Genomic DNA, 19,984 nt, shown 5'->3' on the forward strand with positions numbered 1-19,984 from the left:
CTTGAAGTGCAATTTAATTGAGAAAAAGAAGCCAAGTGTTCTTTAAGATGATCTCAGAATGTTAAATGAGATCTTGCCCTGAAGTTAAAAAACAAATTAATGAGAAGACTATGGTATGATGATCTCAAAATGTTAAATGAGATCTTTCCCCGAAGTTCAAAAACAAATTAATGAGAAGACCATGGTATGATGTAAGGATTGCAATCTTCCTCGTTGAAAAATGCATGGCTAAACAAACTTAGACATTCATGAGAGCTTATTGATGAACAGATCTTCTCTTTACTCACACCTTCGCCAATGAGCTTTTGATGGGCAATCCTCTGTTACTTCTTGAGCAGAGACTGAGGGATCTGATCTTTATATTTCACAGACAAGCTGATTAGCTGGACCAAGAATTACAAAGTGAGGTACTAAAGGACATAGGTCCCTCTTGGATTGGTAGGAATGTAAGATACTAATGTATCAACTGTATACCATTTGGTATCTCGGTACCTATGAAAAAACAAGAAGGAAAAGAAAGTCAAATTTCAAAATACTAGCTGATCTTTATATTTTACAGACTAGCTGATTAGCTGGACCAAGGATTACGAAGTGAGGTACAAGTACATAGGTCCCTCTTGGATTGGTAGGAATGTAGGATACTAACGTATCGACTGTATGTCCTTTGGTATCAGTCAAATTTCAAAAGAAAGGAAACAAAAAAAATGAGAAAGGAGTAGATGGGATGTCAGGTTGATGTCTTCTCTCCCTTGCAGCATTGATTCTATAAGCCCTGGCCTCCGCCTCCACTGCCCCATCTTTCTTCCTCCTCTCCTGACAGATACTACAGGTCTGCAGTATCCAGGACTAGTTTCAAAGCATTCCACCCTAAATTTCAGAGTATCACCATTTAAGGGTTTCCATGGCTTGAATTTTATGATTGAACTGGGTATTAGTATGTTTCAATTTATTACCTTGGAAAAAATAATGTGATTTATAACTGGGTATTTGTACTAGTGGATGCAGCAGTCTTGAGAATTTGAAATGTTCTTGAAATTCATATTTGCTGCATGCAGTAGTCTATACTATTCTGAACTCTGAAGTAATACAGATTATGTAATCTGACTATAGCATGTTAATGCACAAGTTTGATCTTTGCATAAAATAAGCTAATATTAACAGATTTTTAAACTAGATCTCTGTAAGCAATTACTATATCATATTTGCACCATAGCTCTCATTCTACTCATGGTAATTCATTTGGTATATTTTACAGTATGCATTATTTTCATATGAATTACTATCACAAATATAATTGTGTGCCTTAGACAGCCATAATTTGGGTATACTACCATCTTCTTTTTTTTCCTGATATTAGCTTTTCTTCTCTAAATCCAACTCATATGTATCTTAAGTTGTTATTTGTAGGCATGGACAAATTACGGTTACGATGTACAACTTCGGTTCTCCTCGAGTTGGAAATAGAAGGTTTGCTGAGCTCTATAATGAGGTATGGAAGAGGTAGCTGCACCCTAGGTTCATGATGAGATATATGATACATTGATTTGTTTCCCTTTGTTGTATATTGGCTTGGATTAACACTCTTATCATTCTTAACATAATTTTCAAAAATCATTTCCTGTTATTAAATACTTAACATATTTCTAATCAGAAATCCATATTCTATACTATCAAATAGCAAGATAAATCCAGAAACTACCTTGTCAATTCTTATTTATCTATCTTGCTTAGCTCAAGAGTTGGCATTTATATTGTGTACAAAAAAGGAGTAGGTAATACCTTTTAACATTATGTGCAGCTTTAGAGATTATACATCATTAGGCAAATTGACCAACTACAACAAATTGTTGCTTTCAACTAATAAATGCTTATTTATCAATGATGCCATCAGTTCTCAGGTAATAACTGCTAAGTAGCCCTTTGTTCCAGGCTCCCTGTATTTAATTATTTAAGCAGCTTTATTGATATTCTAATTTCTGAAACTAATTGGTTCACAACTTGATAATGTGTATCCCCTTGAAGCTTGATGTGGTAAATATTTTGTTGAATTTTCTAGTAGCAGCTTGTATGTCTTAATTTTACAACCCCATGCTTAACTCTGTTTAAACTCGTTTACTATTCTAGCGTAGAACTCTTTTTGTTTGTCATCTACAATTCCACAAGTAGTTAACTTTTGGAAAAGGTCCCTTTATCATGTTTTTTTGCCACTTATTTTATGCAAAAAGTTCTTTAAGAAAAACAAAACGTACAGAAGGTCAAAGATAGCTGGAGAATTGTGAACCACAGAGACATTATTCCAACAGTGCCTCGTCTTATGGGCTACTGCCATGTTGCTCAACCTGTTTATCTTGCAGCTGGAGATTTAGAGGGATTGGTGAGTAGTAAGTTATATTGGTAAAAGTCATGCAAGCTTCTTATACAAACATTCTTCATTTATTGGTGAGTAGCAAGTTATATTGGTAGATGTTACCCTTGGTTCTTATAGATGGCTTTTATTTATGAATACTGCTCATAGCCTCATACATCCAGGGTAACAATTATTGTTAATAGAATAACGGGTATGAAGACTGAAGAATATTCAGTTGTTAAATAGCCTTTCACTGGACTTTGGACCTTGTGGTATTTTCTCTCAATTTTATGAATAGTGTACACAACATCATATGCCAGCATCCTGGTAAAAGCAGAGCAGAGAATTAGCTTCATGATTTTAAATGCCTTTGATCATGTATTGATGGTTTGCTTTGTAAATATCCTATGACATATAAAGCAAATGCATTTTTGAGCTGCAGCTCTAAGCCTCTGTTGTCTGAAAATGATAACAGTATCACTTTTTCAAAAAGATTTGAATTTCTTAAAGATCTTCCTGGGACATTCACTTAAATTCTAGCCTGTTGCTTTCAGTAGCTGTTTCTTCATAGGCAGGTGTCAGTAGTTAGGTGACCGAGCAGAAATTCAGTAAACCAGAAGAGATGTTAATTGATTTATATAGTTTATGGTTTATGCCTCTATGGAAACTTTTTTTGGTTGAATCTACCTTGCAGAGTTAAAGATTATGGTGTTAATTGCATCCTTTAAATTCATTGCCATGTGGGTAACATTCAACTTCCAAATGGTGTTTCATGTAAATCACAGACATGATAGGCAGTTGCTCATTCCATCCCTTAAATTGCTATTGTTGCTTCTATTTTAGGAGACCTAATATCGCTCTCTTTATTGTGATGATTTGGAACATATGATAAATTGGTTCCTGTTTGTAATTGGTTTTCTTGATCTAAAACCAAAAATATACTTTGTGAAACTCGAATAATGCCAAGAGAAGAAACAAGAATATAGTAAACAACTAAACATAGACAAATGAAAAGTTCAGGAACCATATAGATCTATAACTCTGTAGAAAGGGGAGACTGATGTAACAGAGTTAAAGTGGGATATTTGTAGAGGGGCATCAGGAGTTGAGTTTATGTGATTGTCACATGCCTTTCAGACTAATTGTAAGGCAAACAATGCTTTATAGACTGAAATTAGATAGTCAGCAAACAACACATATTCAGTGTTGTTGAGATGGATGTTTGGTGTTACTGGAAAATATACAATAAAAATATATATATTTGTGAACAGTAAAATATAGCTTTCACAAAAGAAATTTGGGAAAATCGTTTAAGAAGATAGAACAGGTATAGCCTCATGGACACTCCAATCAGATGAGATGAGTAAATCAAGATTAGTGGTGCATGAACAGGTATAGGGATGCCTAAGAAAACTATAAGGCTGCCTAAAACAGCTTATTATTGTTCTTTCTTGGTTCCAAGGATGAATAGGGTTGACAACCATATGTTTAAGTGAGCCTATTTTTTCTCTTTAACTTTCACTTTTGACCATTTTTATGCCTTGCCAAATGTAAATGTATTTGAATTAATTACTTCGTCAATTCTCAGTTTTGTGCAATCTTTTTGACCCATAAATACTATTGTTAGCGAGTTTATTCATCAGCAACCAGTGTATGTTACACTTGATATTCTGATACATGTTGCTACAGGTAAATAGAGAATTTCTAGGAGATGGGTATCAAAGTGATGTAATTGGAGAAGCCACACCTGATATTCTTGTGAATGAGTTTGTAAGTGTCACCCTTGCCATACATTAATGTTTGTGCAGCGAATCTGTAATGGGGATCACATTGGTGGGGATATAGGCCGATATGTCCCCAACTTGTGTTTCAATGACGGGTAAGGCAGTCAAGCTACCTGCACCTGTCTGGTCTGATCGTTTAGCGGCTCTTTCTAAGAGATGAGAATGTATATAGAAAACATCCCCCGGGAAAGCCTCATAGCCTGGTGGTCAGTGTAACAATAATGACATTTGTCGATATGCCACCGCTTGTTTATAGGTGCACATGAATGCTTAGATTTGAACCTATGATGGTGTCCACAAGCATTTGATGGTATTCCTTATATAAAAGAAGATAGTAATTTTTTCCATTTATGTTTGCCGTATATCTAGAATATCTGAATAGTAACTTAGGACAAAGGTGTAACCAGAAATTATTGACGTGTTCTTACTAATTCTAGAAATATAACAAACAAACAATTTGAGTCACTTGTTCTAATTTCAGTATATGGAAGCATGCTTCAACTGAAGCAACATTGCTTTCCGTACTCATTTGAACACTTTTGATGGACCCCTGCCTGGTCTGTCTTATAGTCCTTTGAGATAACAACAAATTCAAAGAACCAGATTTTTAACTATTTGATGTTGGACAATCTCCTTTATGTGTGTCTAGCAGTGTCATGTCATCGTTTGCCATCTTTTGTTATCTTCTTTGGTCCTTTCCTTCCCATAGAACCTTGTGCAATAGGCTCACTTTATCTTTAGGTGAACTATAGCTCTTCTTTTGGTAATGCCTAAACTGAACCATGTTGTGTGATTATTTTGCTCTTATCATTAATTGCATTTCCCTGTAAATGACTACAACCATTTCTCACTGTAAATTACTCATCTCCTTTATCTGATGTCTTAGAACCATGTAAACATGCATCGATATAAATTCTTTTTCAACCTTAAACTGTTGATTATCATAAAAGGACACACCTACATGCATACACTTAGGCGATGCCACAAATCATATATACTACAAATTCAAAAGAAAATGTTTAGATTATATGACTTTTAGGCTTTCTTCATCATAACAAAAAGAGATAATGCTTCGCAAATACTCTCTTTGATTCCCTTTCTCATTGTTTCTTACCTTATTGTGTCTTCCAATATAGTCAAAGTTGAATCCTTTTACTAATTGACCTTTCCTGGTTAGCCATTTCATATGAAGAATAAACATAACTTGGTTCTTTTTTATTGTTGTGGATTCCCATTCAACCCCATATATGATCCTCATCCTGCTTACATATGTTCAGTATAGTATATATTCTATCAAAGTCCTTGATTAAAAAAGACAAAAAAAACTCGCATATCTTGTGAAAGATGCTGTATGATGTTGAAGTGGTCTCTGATGAAGAGAAACCTTCTATGCAGATGAAAGGAGAGAAGCAACTTATTGAACAAATATTACAGACCGAGATTAATCTCCTCCGTTCCATCAGAGATGGGACTGCCCTTATGCAGCATATGGAAGATTTCTATTACATCACTCTTTTGGAGGTTCTTCTGTGGATCCTTGTCATTAATGTTTGATTAATTTAAATTATGCTTCTAGATTATCACTTATTTTTTGTATATTGAATTGCTTAAGAATAAAAGATAAAGCTGGTGTAAATGCATTTTCTAGAATTGTCAAGCCTATTCTTCGGAGAAGATTTATTTATTTAAACTTGGAAACCACTTTCTTGTAAAAGGTGGATAGGTACAAATATTTGTTGTCAGTTAATCTTCTAACATAATTGTTGAAAGTAGTAGCTGCTGATAATTCGTATGTGCACCATGTATTTGGAATAGGAGAGAATCAAGATAATAACTGGGATCATAGACATCAAATTCATAAGAAGAGATGAGAAGGTTGCAGTTGAAGTCTCATAAAATGCTTATATACAAGAAAGGATAATAGTGAAACAAGTGAAGGAAGATATAACACTAAAATTTCAGCAAAAATGTAAAAATAGTATCCTTTTTGTTTTGGACAACAGAAACTAGTTCTTGAACGATGTTAACTCTAAGGGATTATATAAGAACCAAATTCCTTGATGACATACAAAAAAAGAGGCTCACAGCAGAGGTATAGTTAGTAGGAAATAAGATATTTTAGAATAGAGCAAAAATAGCAGAACTATAAAACATTTCATTCTCTACAAAGTAGAAACTTCCAGAATCTGCAGCTAACAATGACCCATAAAGTAACAAAATCTTTTAGAAAACTGATGACCTTTTTCGATTATTTACCTAGTTTTTGGTTTTTGTGGCAAATTGCCTGATCACAATTTTTTCTTTATGCTTTTCATTTCACAAGCATGTTTATTGTCTTTTCAGATGTTTTAAATAGGATACCACATACTTTGTAAATGACCATTGTGGCAGCTAGTGTTGTTCACTGGTGGTCATGATAGGAAAAGAACATAACTAGTGTTGTTTGCATGTAACTAGTTATGTCAAAATTGAGGTATTTATCTAAAATGAGGTGTCCATAAGGATAGTACTTCTGAGTTAGCAACAAGTTGCCTGGATTCTTCAAGTGCACTTTGAAAAGCATAAGCTGATAAATACCTAGTATCATTTATAACTTTTTGATGGGTAATGATTTTTTCCTTGGCCAACATATTCTTGTGTAAATGATAATCCTTTTAGTATCCTTATGCTGAAATTTGAAATTACTCATGTTATTTTTAACCCAGAGTTACCATATTTCTATCAGCTTTCTGATTTTCACTTATCAACTTGGTTGTAGACACACCTTATAATTTACAATCATACTTTAGACGCTTCTGGAATACCTACACATGATTAAATTATGAACTTTTTCTTTTGAAGCAAGTTTAACTGGATGTTGCATCAGTGCATTTATACATAAAGATTCATGGTTTTGTGATACATGAATATGCAAGGTGGCTTAGTTGTTGGTTAATTTTGAGTTAGCATTTGATATTGTCCAGTTCATTATTCAAGCTTTACAGCCTTCAAATGGCACAAACAATTGATGAATGCACCATACTTACATCTGGGATGTAATCCCATGATCAGGCATTTGTTATCGTCTGCCTGTCATGAAACTGCTATAGCCAAAAGCTTTCTTTTATGCATTATAAATGACATGTATCCATATTTTACTAATTCAGCACTAGAAGGTATGACTGGAACCTGGTTTAACTTGGAAATACTGTCTTGTCGCAGAAAGTGAGATCAAACTATCGACGGACGGTTTGAGGGAGCCATCATGCAATTGCATCTTCTTGAGTTAATTCAGTTCATTCTTGCACCTCCAACCTTCTTCTATTAAGTTTTGTGAGGTCCTGATATTCTCTTATCTTTTGTGTTGGACATTTATTTATATGACAACTGGGGGTATCAAGATCGATTACAATATAATTTTTGATATTCTGGTCGATCGACTGAAACTTGATGACAATCTGATGTTTAGTGGATTGATGTACCTGTTGTTTTCTCAGTGGGGATGGTGATAACATGATAGAATGTCAAGCTAATTTGCACTGCAAGTCGGGTATGTTTTCAATGCCAGAAAATATTTTATTATCATTATTTTTATTCATTTCATAGATGTGCATGTAACAATGGGGCTCAAAGTTCTAACCACAAAGTCCTGCTATGTGATAGCAGCTGCAATCACATAGTTCTCTAACCACAAAAGTAACCGCATAAATGATTAGTTCTAAGATCCTGAGAGATATAGCCACACACGCATCAATGGTATGTATTCCAATTGGAGAATATCTTTCCACTAGTTCTTAATAGATGTACCAATGGTTAACGAAACATTCTGAGACAGTTGGAGAAATATCATTGCCAATTCTTTGTGACGAAGGCATATCGATCAAAAGGTCAGCATATCTCATGTAGCAGCAGACATGCCAAATAGACAATGTTTCCTTCTCCATATTACAAGCATTGTCGTTCTAACATCAATCTTGTAAACAAAAGCTCATATCGTGCTATCCTTTTTGAGTGGCTGATGAAGCACAATACCGGATGCTCAGCCGAAAGTGGTAGATCTCAACCTAAATCCTTCTCCTTCATTTCTTGTTGTAATTGAGTGAAGGCAGAGAGCATCGAAGACCGGATATTTGCAATTTCTACTATGGCATCAAGTGCTGCACAAAGCGAGGTAGATTTTGGCAGATGGAAGTGTTACGTTCAAAAAAGAATGATGACTTCATGGACATGACAAACCTGTCTCAAACGAAACTTGGGCACCACGGAGCTTTGGAGACACCAAAGTTCCAAAGACTGATAAGGATTTAGACCTCTCCTTCTGAATCTATGGTTTGAAAGAAGAAACTTTAAGCTACAACATTCAAATTTCGGAACATCGTTTCTATAAATTACACCATCAGAGGAAAAAAAAAAAAAGCATTCCAGATTGTTTCCGTAACATATCAATTTTTCAAGACAACATAACTTACATCACTATCACTAATGGTAGAAGATGCATTGATTGTCAAGTCATGTTCCTCTGTAGTATCTAAAATCAATGAAGACATTTTGTTATCCATTCTACCATAAGGAGAGGTTGAAAGATACAGGAAAAAAGTTCAAACGGAATTTAATACCGTAGAAGTTGGATGAACCTCGATGCCTTAATTCTGAATTCTTAGATGTCTTTTGTACACGACTGACTTCCAACTCCCTGAAAGAACATTTCCCATCCCTCGAAGATGCCCATTTTGAAATAGCAAAACTTGGATGTGACTCTGTAGTAGATACAGGATTTTTTATCTTCAAGATTCATATGCAAAAAATATTCTACAAGTTTGAGATGTCAATCTTACAAATATCAACTATGTAGTCAGCGGATTAAATCATGATGCAGAACTGCCACAGACATTCTCATCCAACAGCAATTTTATTTCAGACGCAACATATTCATAAGATACCTGATGGCGATCCATCAATAGATTTTCTAACTTGAAATGTGGTTGCAGCAGACTGTACTTTCTGGTCAAGCAACACACTTGAGATGCGCGATGAACCCATCGAGTGACGAGCACTAGCTAGTTCGAACCATCCCTGCAGCCAAGAAATGTCTTCTCTAAATGGAATAGAAAGGCATAAATCACAAGCACTAAGTTCCATAGATCAGCTCAATGTGATACAGAAAGCAGCTACATTAAGTGCATGAAGTTAACATGATCACAATCTCATGATCAAGAATATTGAACATATGAAATGGATCAAAATATCCTTCAGAGATTTACACATGGAAGGAAAATTGTTTAACGGGATTTCTATCAGCAACTCTTTTCTTGCTACTTACAATCTCAACTTTTAGTATTCCTAAGATATCTCTCAGCAAATAGATGTAAATGCTCTCAACTTATCATTTAATTTCAACACTCTTTCGACTCTTTTTATATAGCTTTTTTTTTCTTTCCCTTCTTCGTCTTCTTCTCCTCCTATCGTCCGAGATGGTCGGAGGGGACACAGCTAGGTTCCGGTGTCGGTGCTCATGGGGATGATCGATCCGCGAATGAAACGGGTTGTATGAAGTAATGATAATTGAGGGGTTGTGGAAAATAAAAGTTTGATTGGTAATTGAGGGATTGTATTTACTAAAATTATGTTATATATATATTTTTTTATATAATTGTACGAAGAAAGGGCGTTGCCGATAGGGCAAAAAAAAAGGGCCTTGTTATATCTGCAGATGGAATTTCCTTTTTCCTCTCGAAGATCTATCTTTATTTTCCCCTAATTTCCATGAAATCTATTGAACTGTACAAGGACATGTTTAAGAAGAAGAAGAAGACTTTTAGATCATTTTACCCTAAAAATTGCTTTTTTGATCCGGGAAAATCTCATTCAGCGCCGACACGAAGCCGGAAAATTCATGATTGCACAATCAGCGAGAGTCGAACAAGACTGACATCGAGCCGACCTGATTTCTAATCTAAAGAAGCAGCAAAAAAATGAGCAACGAAAGGGTGGACTTACCTGGCGAAGGGTGGAAGACAAGGCATCGAGTAGCGTAAGATAGCTATCCAAAGAGTCGAGGAATCGGAGAACTTTCCCGTCCTCATCTTCCTCCTCCTGCCCGATCCCTCCCGGGTTGCTCGAGGAACACCGGTCGTCGTCCTCCATCCAACTCGAGCGCCCCCAACGAACCACAGATCTCCGCCAACTAAATCCACCCGGTTTGAGGGCAACGGCCGAACCGGCCGGCTCGATCGGTTGATTCGTCTCGCCTCGACGACGAATCACCTGTAATTAACAATCCGTCTCGTAGGTGATTCAGTCGATCGACACAGACATGTAACTAATGATAGAAAATTAATATTCAAGAATTTGCTTAACAAGCATTTTGCTTAGAAGTCAACGATGATAACAAAGCTCATTAAATATTCAAGAAGAAGGCCAAAAACACCTTGTTTTTGGTGATGATGATCCTAAGAACATAATAGAACTGAATGCACTTTGTTTCCAGATTCTTGTCAACGCCAATAAATAATGGCTTTGGTATCAAATGCCTTTCACAGATATGGGGTTCTGCTGTCCACTGAATCTCCCACATATAATATGGTGTTCATGTCACATAAGCAACAGACAGAAGGAAAAAGAAACATCAGCTTGAGAGCTGCAGTGCTGAGCTCATAAAACCCAAACCCAAAGTTTGAACTCCTAATTGGGACGATAATTAATATTGGGCAAAGTCTTACTTCCTTAACACCACCCAATCTTCACAATCTGCGAAAGGAACATCCATTGTTTGAGCAAAAATGCTGATTATTCAGGAAATGAACAGCAAAGTTGGAGGTTGAGAAAAGCATCATAAATTTTCAAGACACAAGTAGAAGCTGAATAGTTCTGAACACATTATGTTATGCTTGTTGCTGTTAAGATGGAAAGACTTGATGAGTTCAGACAAAATAAAGAAGATGACCATATCAAATGGAAATCTATAAGAACATCAACTACCATTGCAGCTGTTCCTGAGTTCTATCAGAAGCTGCTGAGAAATGTCCAATGTCATGAAACAAGAGTTATCATGTCAATTAAGTATCACTAATTACTGCAGTAAACAAGGGAAGAAAGAATTAGTTTAAGATTGAGTGTTGAAGGAGATCTCAGGTGAATTGGTGCCAGGCCACAGGAAGTGCTAAACATTAATATTGTTCAATTAATTGCATAATTGAAGCTATTTGTTGGTATGAGTTGGCCTAACTACATTAGTAAAAACATTTCTAAGATGCTTTGATATTCCTATATATTTATGATTGCAAAACAAATTAAAATCTTATACAATTATGTGCACATATGTGGAAAGATAAATATATGTTGGTCATACAGATTTATAGATCAAAATCACTTAGTGGTGCACCATTATATAGAGCTCTCATAATCATATATGTGTTAGATAATAAACAACAACAAAATCATAAGTCTTAATAATTTGAGGATAGCTGTATAAATCTTCTGTCGTTATTGAGATCGTAAAAAGTCATACATTAAGTTAAGTTCAAAATACTTTATTTATAGTTTTTGTTAAATTTTTTTAGCTTTCTTTTTTATCTCTTCTCGTACTACTAATATTAATTATTTTATCTGTTCTAATTTAACTCATAAACAGTGACATTAATATTGGTTATCTTTTACTTCTTAAGACTGTTAAAATAATAGATTTTGCATCTCTATCACTTGAAAATTATCCTTTTGATTATACTGATTCGAACACAAAAAAAAAAAATTATATAATGAACCTTTCATGATAATCTATGTTAAAGTTTTAAAGAACATATATAATATAATAATTATATCGATTGTTTAGTATATTATTGCAACATCCCTATCCAGAATTAAAGAAATACATATGTCAAGGGAGCCATCCCAGTTTTAAAGCAAGTTAGAATTATTAGAACTTATTCTATATTCGATATGATTACAATATTTCTTAGTTCAATATTTTTCTTTTTATTCTTCTACTTAGGTCTATAAAAAGTGATTAAAGTATTATAATGAACGAAGAAGATTAATCAATGACTTGAATTCCTTTTTCATCGAGCGGTGCGAGATCACACTTATGTTTTCGATAATATGTAAGAGTGCGACTCCTCCGTTTGTAAAATATTCTTCTTAAATCATAAATCAGATAATTATTTCTTTATTTTTTATATTATTATTATATTATTATCTTTATTTCTCTCTCTCTCTCTCTCTCTCTCTCTCTCTCTCTCTCTCTCTCTATTATCAAAACCAAAATTGTCGAAATTGCAAGTCTATGATTCCAACCCCATCGAATCTGATTATGCTGCACATTATATTGATATTTCTAATAAACAATTAACTTATAGGAGCTAATAAAGATTAGTTTTTAATAATATACGTGCAAAATTTTAATTCTGGGAATATATATTTAGCTTACATTTGGAATGATGAATACAAAACACAAATGGCATCGCTCGCTCTCTCTCTCTCTCTCTCTCTTTTCCTCTTCTTTTGTCTTTTACCAACACTTTTGTAGCCAATATAACGCAACCTTGCTCCTTCCTTTCTCCAACTCTTCTGCTTCTTCTTTTACTTGAACACCACCTTAATCTGAAACTAGAGATGGCTTGCGACGCATCACAACTGGCTCCGCTCCTCGGCAACGCCACTGACGCTGCCGATTACATCTGCAACCAGTTCGTCGATGCCGGCTACGCCATCGACAACACCTACCTGCTGTTCTCGGCTTACCTCGTGTTCGCCATGCAGCTTGGCTTCGCGATGCTCTGCGCCGGGTCGGTGCGTGCCAAGAACACCATGAACATCATGCTCACCAATGTACTCGATGCGGCGGCGGGTGGGATCTTCTACTACCTCTTCGGCTTCGCCTTCGCGTTCGGTACCCCGTCGAACGGCTTCATCGGTAAGCAGTTCTTCGGGCTCGAGGAGGTGCCTCAGGCTGGGTTCGACTACTCCAACTTCCTCTTTCAGTGGGCCTTCGCCATCGCCGCCGCCGGCATCACCTCCGGATCCATCGCTGAGCGAACACAGTTCAGCTCCTACCTTATGTTTTCCTCCTTCCTCACGGGTTTCGTCTACCCCGTCCTCTCCCACTGGTGATCCACTTTCTATCGCCCTTTCTTTGTAGATGTTCCGAATTATGTGGGTTTGGTGATGAGACAGGCATCTGTGATCTGATGATGCGCAGGTACTGGTCTGGTGATGGATGGGCATCGGCCGGCCGAAATCTCGGTGAGTCGCTCCTTTTCAAGTCCGGGGTGATCGACTTCGCAGGGTCCGGCGTGGTGCACATGGTGGGGGGGATCGCTGGCTTCTGGGGCGCGTTCATCGAGGGCCCCCGCATCGGGCGGTTCGACCACGAAGGCCGCACCGTGGCCCTGCGCGGCCACTCCGCCTCCCTGGTCGTGCTCGGCTCCTTCCTCCTGTGGTTCGGGTGGTTCGGGTTCAACCCCGGGTCCTTCGTCACCATCTTCAAGTCCTACGGCCCCAGCGGGAGCATCAACGGCCAGTGGTCCGCCGTCGGCCGCACCGCCGTCACCACCACCCTCGCCGGCTGCGCAGCGGCGCTGACCACCCTCTTCGGCAAGCGCCTCCAGACGGGCCACTGGAACGTGGTCGACGTCTGCAACGGTCTACTCGGCGGCTTCGCGGCCATCACCTCCGGGTGCGCCGTCGTCGACCCCTGGGCCGCCATCGTTTGCGGCTTCGTCTCCGCCTGGGTACTCATCGGGCTCAACACGCTAGCCGCCAAGCTCAAGTACGACGACCCCCTCGAGGCGGCGCAACTCCACGCCGGCTGCGGCGCCTGGGGGATCCTCTTCACCGCCCTCTTCGCCAAGGAGAAGTACGTGAACGAGGCGTACCCAGGGCGCCCCGGCCGGCCTTACGGCCTCTTCATGGGAGGGGGCGGCAGGCTGCTTGGTGCGCACATCATCGCCATACTGATCAACATCGGATGGGTCAGCTGCACCATGGGGCCACTCTTCTTCATCCTCCACAAGCTTGGTTTGCTCCGCATCTCGCGCGAGGACGAGCTCAAGGGCATGGACCTCACCCGGCACGGCGGCTTCGCCTACGTCTACCACGACGAAGACCCCGGCCACCATCAGCTCGCCAGCTTCCAGCTCAAGTCCGCCGCCGCCCGGGTGGATCCCTCTACACCCCCGCAGGCCGCCGAACCGAACGATGCGTAGCCATGCAAGCCCATCCAACCAATCCAAACCTGCTTTGAAGTTGAGCAATCCACTTGTTGTTTCAAGTTGTGTATAGCCTGATGTGGACTGATAGAATAGGCAACATGAATGCAATGGATGGATACCAAAGTACTGATCAACTCCCTGCCAACAACACATCCAGTATCTATTGACAGATCCAAGTCCAACTAAGGAAAATTTTCAAGAACTAATAATCGTATCTAATAAGTCATTAGGCAATTCACATGAATTCCATATTCAACTTCACTGCCCTGAAACTACGGAGCAAGGAAAAACAACAACAAAATTCTTACATGCAGGCTAATTAGTCAAATGACATAAATCCTCTCTTAATGTATGGTAAACAAGGAAATGGCAAGCCCAGGACGAACTCTACCAGATAGCATTTGGAAATAAGAGCACTTAGAACGAGATTTTTGTCTAATTCTCTGCCATTAATGCCTAAACCCATCCCACTGCATGCAACAAGAGTAATATTACATAGCCAAGGAACTGAAAAAAAATATGCTAAGCCGAAATGCTCCTCATAAGCCTTGCGGACCTGTGAAATATACCTACTCATGGGCAGTATGCTTTGGCACAGAGAGTAATCCTTCATATCCATGCTCAACACTTCAGAATCAGAATGGAGATTGACGACAACAGTACCATGGATTGGATGAACTTTGCTTCGAAGAGATTCAAGGAATGGCCCTTGTCGATCCCACAGCTTGTGTGGAAAAATATCATCACCATCATAAGCATCAATGAACACCAAATCATAGATGTCATGGCTGTTGAGTACAAAGTCCTCTGCATCTGATCTGTGAAGGAACAGCCGCTCATGCATGTGTTCCCACAATACTTCGTCTGCATAAGAAGATTGATCAAAGGATAACTTATCTGATGTTTCTTTTACAGCAGAGGCAGGGAAGCCCATTGCCTGAACAGAAGCCATGACAACAACTGGATCTATCTCCACAATGTGGACAGAAGCACCTGAAAATAACAACAGAAAATCTGAATGCATACTGTTATAAGAGCTATATATAACATTTCAAGTTCATTGTAGAAGATTGACTATTGCTGCCATCATGGTATGTTGCTGGAAAGAATCTTAACTTCAGTTGCTTCTTTTTATTTTTTTACCCTTACTTGCATATGGACAATAAATAGTTCCAAGGGATACTGATAATGCCCTTTTAATGTTGCTGGTAAATTGATCCTAAAGCAGATTTCAGCATAACTTCAATGGTGAAGTCTCACTAAGTACCGTCCAATGGAAAATCAAATATCATAAAAAACAACACGAAAGATAAGCCAAGACAGAACCATTTAAACTGCAGGCAAAGAAGATTGATTTACCTTTAATTTTACTGGCCAAAAATAATGGTAGACTTCCACCACCATGGCCAACACATAATATCTTCATGCTTCTTTTCCCTGTAACTGCTCCAGAAAGATCATAACCGGAAGAAGCCAATGCAGTCAAACCAGTTGATACCATGCTCTTTAGATCTGGCAAAAAAACACATTATTGACATCAAAAGTTGATCATGCTGATCACATAAAATCTAGGAGAAATGTCAAGGGAGATAGTTGAGGGCATTGATTAAATTTTAATAAACCAGACCCCTTTTCATGTTTATCTTTCGTGTTTTCTTTTGTCTGTCCATATGTTGCATTACAACATAAGGTTTCTGTAAACGTGTTGCAGTGGAGAGGGCAAGTTCAGTGTACTCATCATGAGCACAATTTAGGTTTATTCCAATACCTTACACTGCTAATAAGTCAAGTGAATAAAGGCATAAAAATGAAAAAGAGAACACAATCTCAAAATAATAACACCAACTTTTAAAAATAGATATAGATTTCTCCATATGTACTCATCTTTATGACAGACTTGTCCTATTACAAAAAAGTAAATCAATGTATCAACAAGTATTGATCATGAAAGTTATCCAACTTGCTGAAGAACTAAGAGTAGAAGCTTACAGAAATTTCAGAAAATATCTTGCATGATTATGTTGATTTACTTATGTACAAGTTGAGATATCCAAAAACCCCAACTACATCATGATTAACAAGAAATTGTCCATTTTTATCAGACAAATATTGGACAAAGTATGCAAAATTATTACAGTAAGCCCACTTCATGTTTAAGGAAAATGGCCAAATGAAACTTTTTTTCGATATAATTGTTCTGCCATTAAGTTTTACATTTAGAAGGGGAACATGAAACCCTTGACAAGGTTTGACGTACCGAAGCATACCACTCGGCATGAGTGATACGTACCAATCCGACAGAAGATCGGTATGGGCGGTACATCGATACACCCAAGTGTACCATGTGCTAGTATGCTAGGCACATATCGTACCGACAGCTGGTTGGTATATCGGTATGGATCAGTAATACGAACCATGACCCTTGGGATATCTTAACAGCTAGAAGAACTATTACGAAATAAGAAACAAAAAGCTACATATGATTCCTAATAAGCAAATGTGGTTGAAAGAGTCGGTTGAGCCAAGTTGACCAGTTCACCATTTGAACTAAAAGATACAAAGGGCTATTGCTTACAAATGTAATTAACTAAAAGCTACCAAGTTTCCAAATCTGTCAAAAGAACACATCAACTTACGGTATGACTGCTTGCAACATTAAGGCTGGAATCTTTACTGAAAAAAAAAAGGCCCTTCAACGGAACATAAGAAATCAATTTTCAAGAGAAGTGATTAACAGAAGAACATGAGAAAGTGAGCTAGGGAAATTACATGGTACAGCCAAACAATGTGGCTGCTGCATCAGAAATAGCGATGAAGGGTCTGAAGTTCTGTAAGCGGTCATAATTTTAGCTGTGCTTTGGCGAGTATTCTCATTAAAATGAAGTACACGCCACTGATAACCAAGAATCTTAAGCCTTCCATCATGTTCGGATTCTGGATGGAGTTTCTCATACCTTTGTTGAATCGATCTTTCTATAGCAGGCAATTGCTCTGCAGGCTACACAATAAACAAGACTTCTCAAGCAATGTAGGTTTATAGAAAAAGGGGGGAAAAGATGCATTATATGATGTTTTAAAGGATTATAAGTAGATAATAATACAAATACATTCCATAACTTTCAACACAATCAGGTAAAGCTTAATTGTCTACAATAAACTTGTATATTTCATCATTTCCTTGCATTTTTTTTTTTTTTGCATAAGATAAGTGGCGAAGACGTTATTCGAGTCCAAGACCTTACAATAAACAATCAAGATCTTTACCTGCTAAGCTAGCTAACATCTTACCTTGCACATTTTATAAACACTACAAAACATCCCTGCCAATTCCAATATCATTATAACGTAAGAAAGGTGATTCTCATTTGTGCATATGATACTTTGAAATTTGAACTTGCATAGAATATGAAGAAAAAGCACAACAAGCACTCAAACCTTGCAAAGTACAATATCCAAAAAACTCTGTTGGATTTTCAAGACTTGCGAAAATTTTCTATTGCAGAGGTAATTGGGATGCCACAAGAATGTAAAAGAACCCGAAAAAGTTATGGCAACTTACACATATGAACCAGAATAGTCATTTAAATTTTAAACCATCTTGACAGAATCTAGTGCATGAAGTCACTTGTCTGATCAAACCACACTTATACGAAGATCATCTACAGTCTTACATTTGAATCTGTTTTTGAGGAAAGACTTATGTTTTAAGGTGTAATCAGAAAAAAGGAGGGGAAAAAGTCATTGTTTAACGACCGCGACAAAGAACTATCGTCTGGTGTTATGGAGAGAGAGAGAGAGAGAGAGAGAGAGTCAGCACCGGTCGGGACGAAGGGTAGGCGACGACGGAGACGACGCCGTTTCCGTGATCCGAGACGGATCGAAAGACGGTATCGCCGCCGTCGCTCCACCATTCTGAGACGTAGGACCAGTCTCCCTCATCAGCCAGATGGCCACGGGCGGCAGCAGAAGTGGCGGAGGATAGCCACCGGATTCCCCTCCTACAATTCCTCCACCGCGACCTCCACATCTGCTCGTCGCGCGACGAAGATCGAGGAGATTCTCGATCGAAATCCCAAAAAACCCCTAAACCCTACCTCGGCGGCGGCGACATGATTCCGCGGTTCCGCCACACCGCTACTACCCAAACCGCTTCATGACACCGTTTAAGAGACACCACAAGTGCGACGTAAGTCGCGACTACCTGTGAGAGCGGATGACACCTTTAATGATCTAAAGTTAATATGGAAATATTCATAATTTTCAGAAAAAAAAAAAGATTGCTCATTTGCAGACGGATGAATTAGTAATATTTTTATCAAAAAATAAATATCAATAATGGAAATGATGACATCTGGACTAAAAGATTGTTAATTATGATCGAGTTCCAATGACTGTAATCGATGGGATCATGGAACATATTGTAATTAGGCGAGTGAATTGATATTGATATTAGACGAGTTAGAAAAATGAATAGCGTTGGTGAAATCATCCTATTTAGAGATATTTAAGTGGAAGAAGCTTTTTTTTGGCTACGAGGTGAAGGTCTATGATTCGTGAACGACACGATTTTATCTCATGCCAGTTTATTTGTTACAATGGTCGATACCTAGGGTCTTAACTCATCAGTCTCAAAATAATATCATAGTGTGTTCCAATCTATCTCATATGAGTGACCGATAATGATCATCTTATATTATTAAGATCAATAATTATCCTATCTTATCAAGATCAGATATCAAAATGATCACACGATTAACTTGATCTTATCCCAAGCCAACCAATAAGAAGCTATAGGGATCAGGTATAAAAAAAAAACTCATCAGCTCACGTTGAGAGGGGGCTCTCTATACACTAACTCAATCTCACGTTATTGTATTCTCCCCTTCGTTGACTTAAGCATTGGAGGGGTCACACCGGGCAACCCTCGATGTCTGCTTGTCATGTAGGATCATCGATCGCCCGAAGACATTCGGATGAGCTAGCCCCTAAGGAGGAACCTTACAACTAGGAGGATCTCAGTCTGCCTACACGGTCATCCCGAACCAGGTCCTCTCCAATAAAACGTCTTTCGATCGGGAAGCCTATGCGGTCTCACCTTACCAAGTCTCCCACGTCAACTAGGAAGAGGCACCTGGATGAGCCTGCACCTTTGATAGTGGACCAACCGAACCGACTCATCAGTTGACAGTACTCATGACATCATCATTCTAGCGTTATAAGGAGGGGCCAAACATCGCAGGCACATCCTTCCAGCGAACATTCAAGCAAAGAGATGTTACCTCCAGTCCCAAGCCCTCTTGGGAAGAGAAGGCACGTACTATATTTCAATAAAATGACGCACCCAGCTCAGCCCAAGCACCAGGGTTCTACTGGCACCTACTCAACGATCCAAGGCTCTCCCTCCCCCCCCCGGATTGGAGATAAGGGGCACTTCTCCCTTAGTTGATTCAACCTACCTGGCGCAACGACTCGCCCTTGGATCACTAACAACACCTCTTCTTCCCAAAGTCCAACCAAGGAGTTCATACCTCATTTTTCAAGGATCTCTTCGACCAAGAGGGATGAGTGGCCCTTCACTGCACCTTCCGTCGGCGGAGTGCAGCATACCGCCAAGACGTGTCATAGCTCTATCAGTGTCGGAGGTAATTTTTATATCCAGTTCTACTAAA

At 38.5% G+C, this 19,984-nt stretch overlaps 4 protein-coding genes across 24 annotated transcripts in view; 2 read left to right on the forward strand and 2 right to left on the reverse strand.

Moving 5' to 3' along the window:
• Positions 1 to 7,713, forward strand: part of LOC135636750 (uncharacterized) — a 34,818-nt gene extending 27,105 nt beyond the window's left edge. For 3 of the 20 annotated variants that reach the window (XM_065148747.1, XM_065148756.1, XM_065148751.1), the window contains 5 exons: positions 1,408 to 1,489; positions 2,252 to 2,374; positions 4,037 to 4,117; positions 5,527 to 5,652; positions 7,333 to 7,663. In XM_065148747.1, coding sequence (XP_065004819.1) covers positions 1,408 to 1,489; positions 2,252 to 2,374; positions 4,037 to 4,117; positions 5,527 to 5,652; positions 7,333 to 7,365 — 445 coding nt within the window. In that variant the 3' untranslated portion in view covers positions 7,366 to 7,663. Of the gene's footprint in view, positions 1 to 1,394; positions 1,490 to 1,798; positions 2,375 to 4,036; positions 4,227 to 5,526; positions 5,653 to 7,332 lie in introns of those variants that run through there. The other 17 variants (XM_065148748.1, XM_065148757.1, XR_010496024.1 and 14 more) reach the window with 16 other exon arrangements.
• A 133-nt stretch (positions 7,714 to 7,846) lies between these two features.
• Positions 7,847 to 10,336, reverse strand: LOC135636752 (uncharacterized). Its single transcript, XM_065148760.1, has 6 exons — positions 10,108 to 10,336; positions 9,051 to 9,183; positions 8,727 to 8,867; positions 8,580 to 8,638; positions 8,347 to 8,434; positions 7,847 to 8,267 (listed from the first exon to the last, which is right to left on the reverse strand). Exons 1-6 carry the CDS (start codon positions 10,252 to 10,254, stop codon positions 8,170 to 8,172), a joined length of 666 nt encoding a protein of 221 aa, XP_065004832.1. The 5' UTR covers positions 10,255 to 10,336; the 3' UTR covers positions 7,847 to 8,169.
• A 2,374-nt stretch (positions 10,337 to 12,710) lies between these two features.
• LOC135636419 (ammonium transporter 1 member 2-like) lies at positions 12,711 to 14,309 on the forward strand. Its single transcript, XM_065148107.1, has 2 exons — positions 12,711 to 13,211; positions 13,304 to 14,309. Exons 1-2 carry the CDS (start codon positions 12,718 to 12,720, stop codon positions 14,307 to 14,309), a joined length of 1,500 nt encoding a protein of 499 aa, XP_065004179.1. The 5' UTR covers positions 12,711 to 12,717.
• A 232-nt stretch (positions 14,310 to 14,541) lies between these two features.
• LOC135635033 (uncharacterized) lies at positions 14,542 to 18,482 on the reverse strand. Of its 2 annotated transcripts, XM_065145838.1 has the most exons (5): positions 18,133 to 18,482; positions 17,270 to 17,313; positions 17,085 to 17,143; positions 15,675 to 15,827; positions 14,542 to 15,308 (listed from the first exon to the last, which is right to left on the reverse strand). In XM_065145838.1, exons 1-5 carry the CDS (start codon positions 18,340 to 18,342, stop codon positions 14,635 to 14,637), a joined length of 1,140 nt encoding a protein of 379 aa, XP_065001910.1. In that variant the 5' UTR covers positions 18,343 to 18,482; the 3' UTR covers positions 14,542 to 14,634. The 2 variants fall into 2 exon arrangements, with proteins under 2 accessions (XP_065001910.1, XP_065001909.1); XM_065145837.1 differs by having other exon boundaries at positions 17,085 to 17,313; positions 18,133 to 18,480.
• Positions 18,483 to 19,984: the final 1,502 nt, after the last annotated feature.

Source organism: Musa acuminata, chromosome BXJ3-4 (assembly GCF_036884655.1).
Source record: "Musa acuminata AAA Group cultivar baxijiao chromosome BXJ3-4, Cavendish_Baxijiao_AAA, whole genome shotgun sequence".
Classification (NCBI taxonomy): domain Eukaryota; kingdom Viridiplantae; phylum Streptophyta; class Magnoliopsida; order Zingiberales; family Musaceae; genus Musa; species Musa acuminata.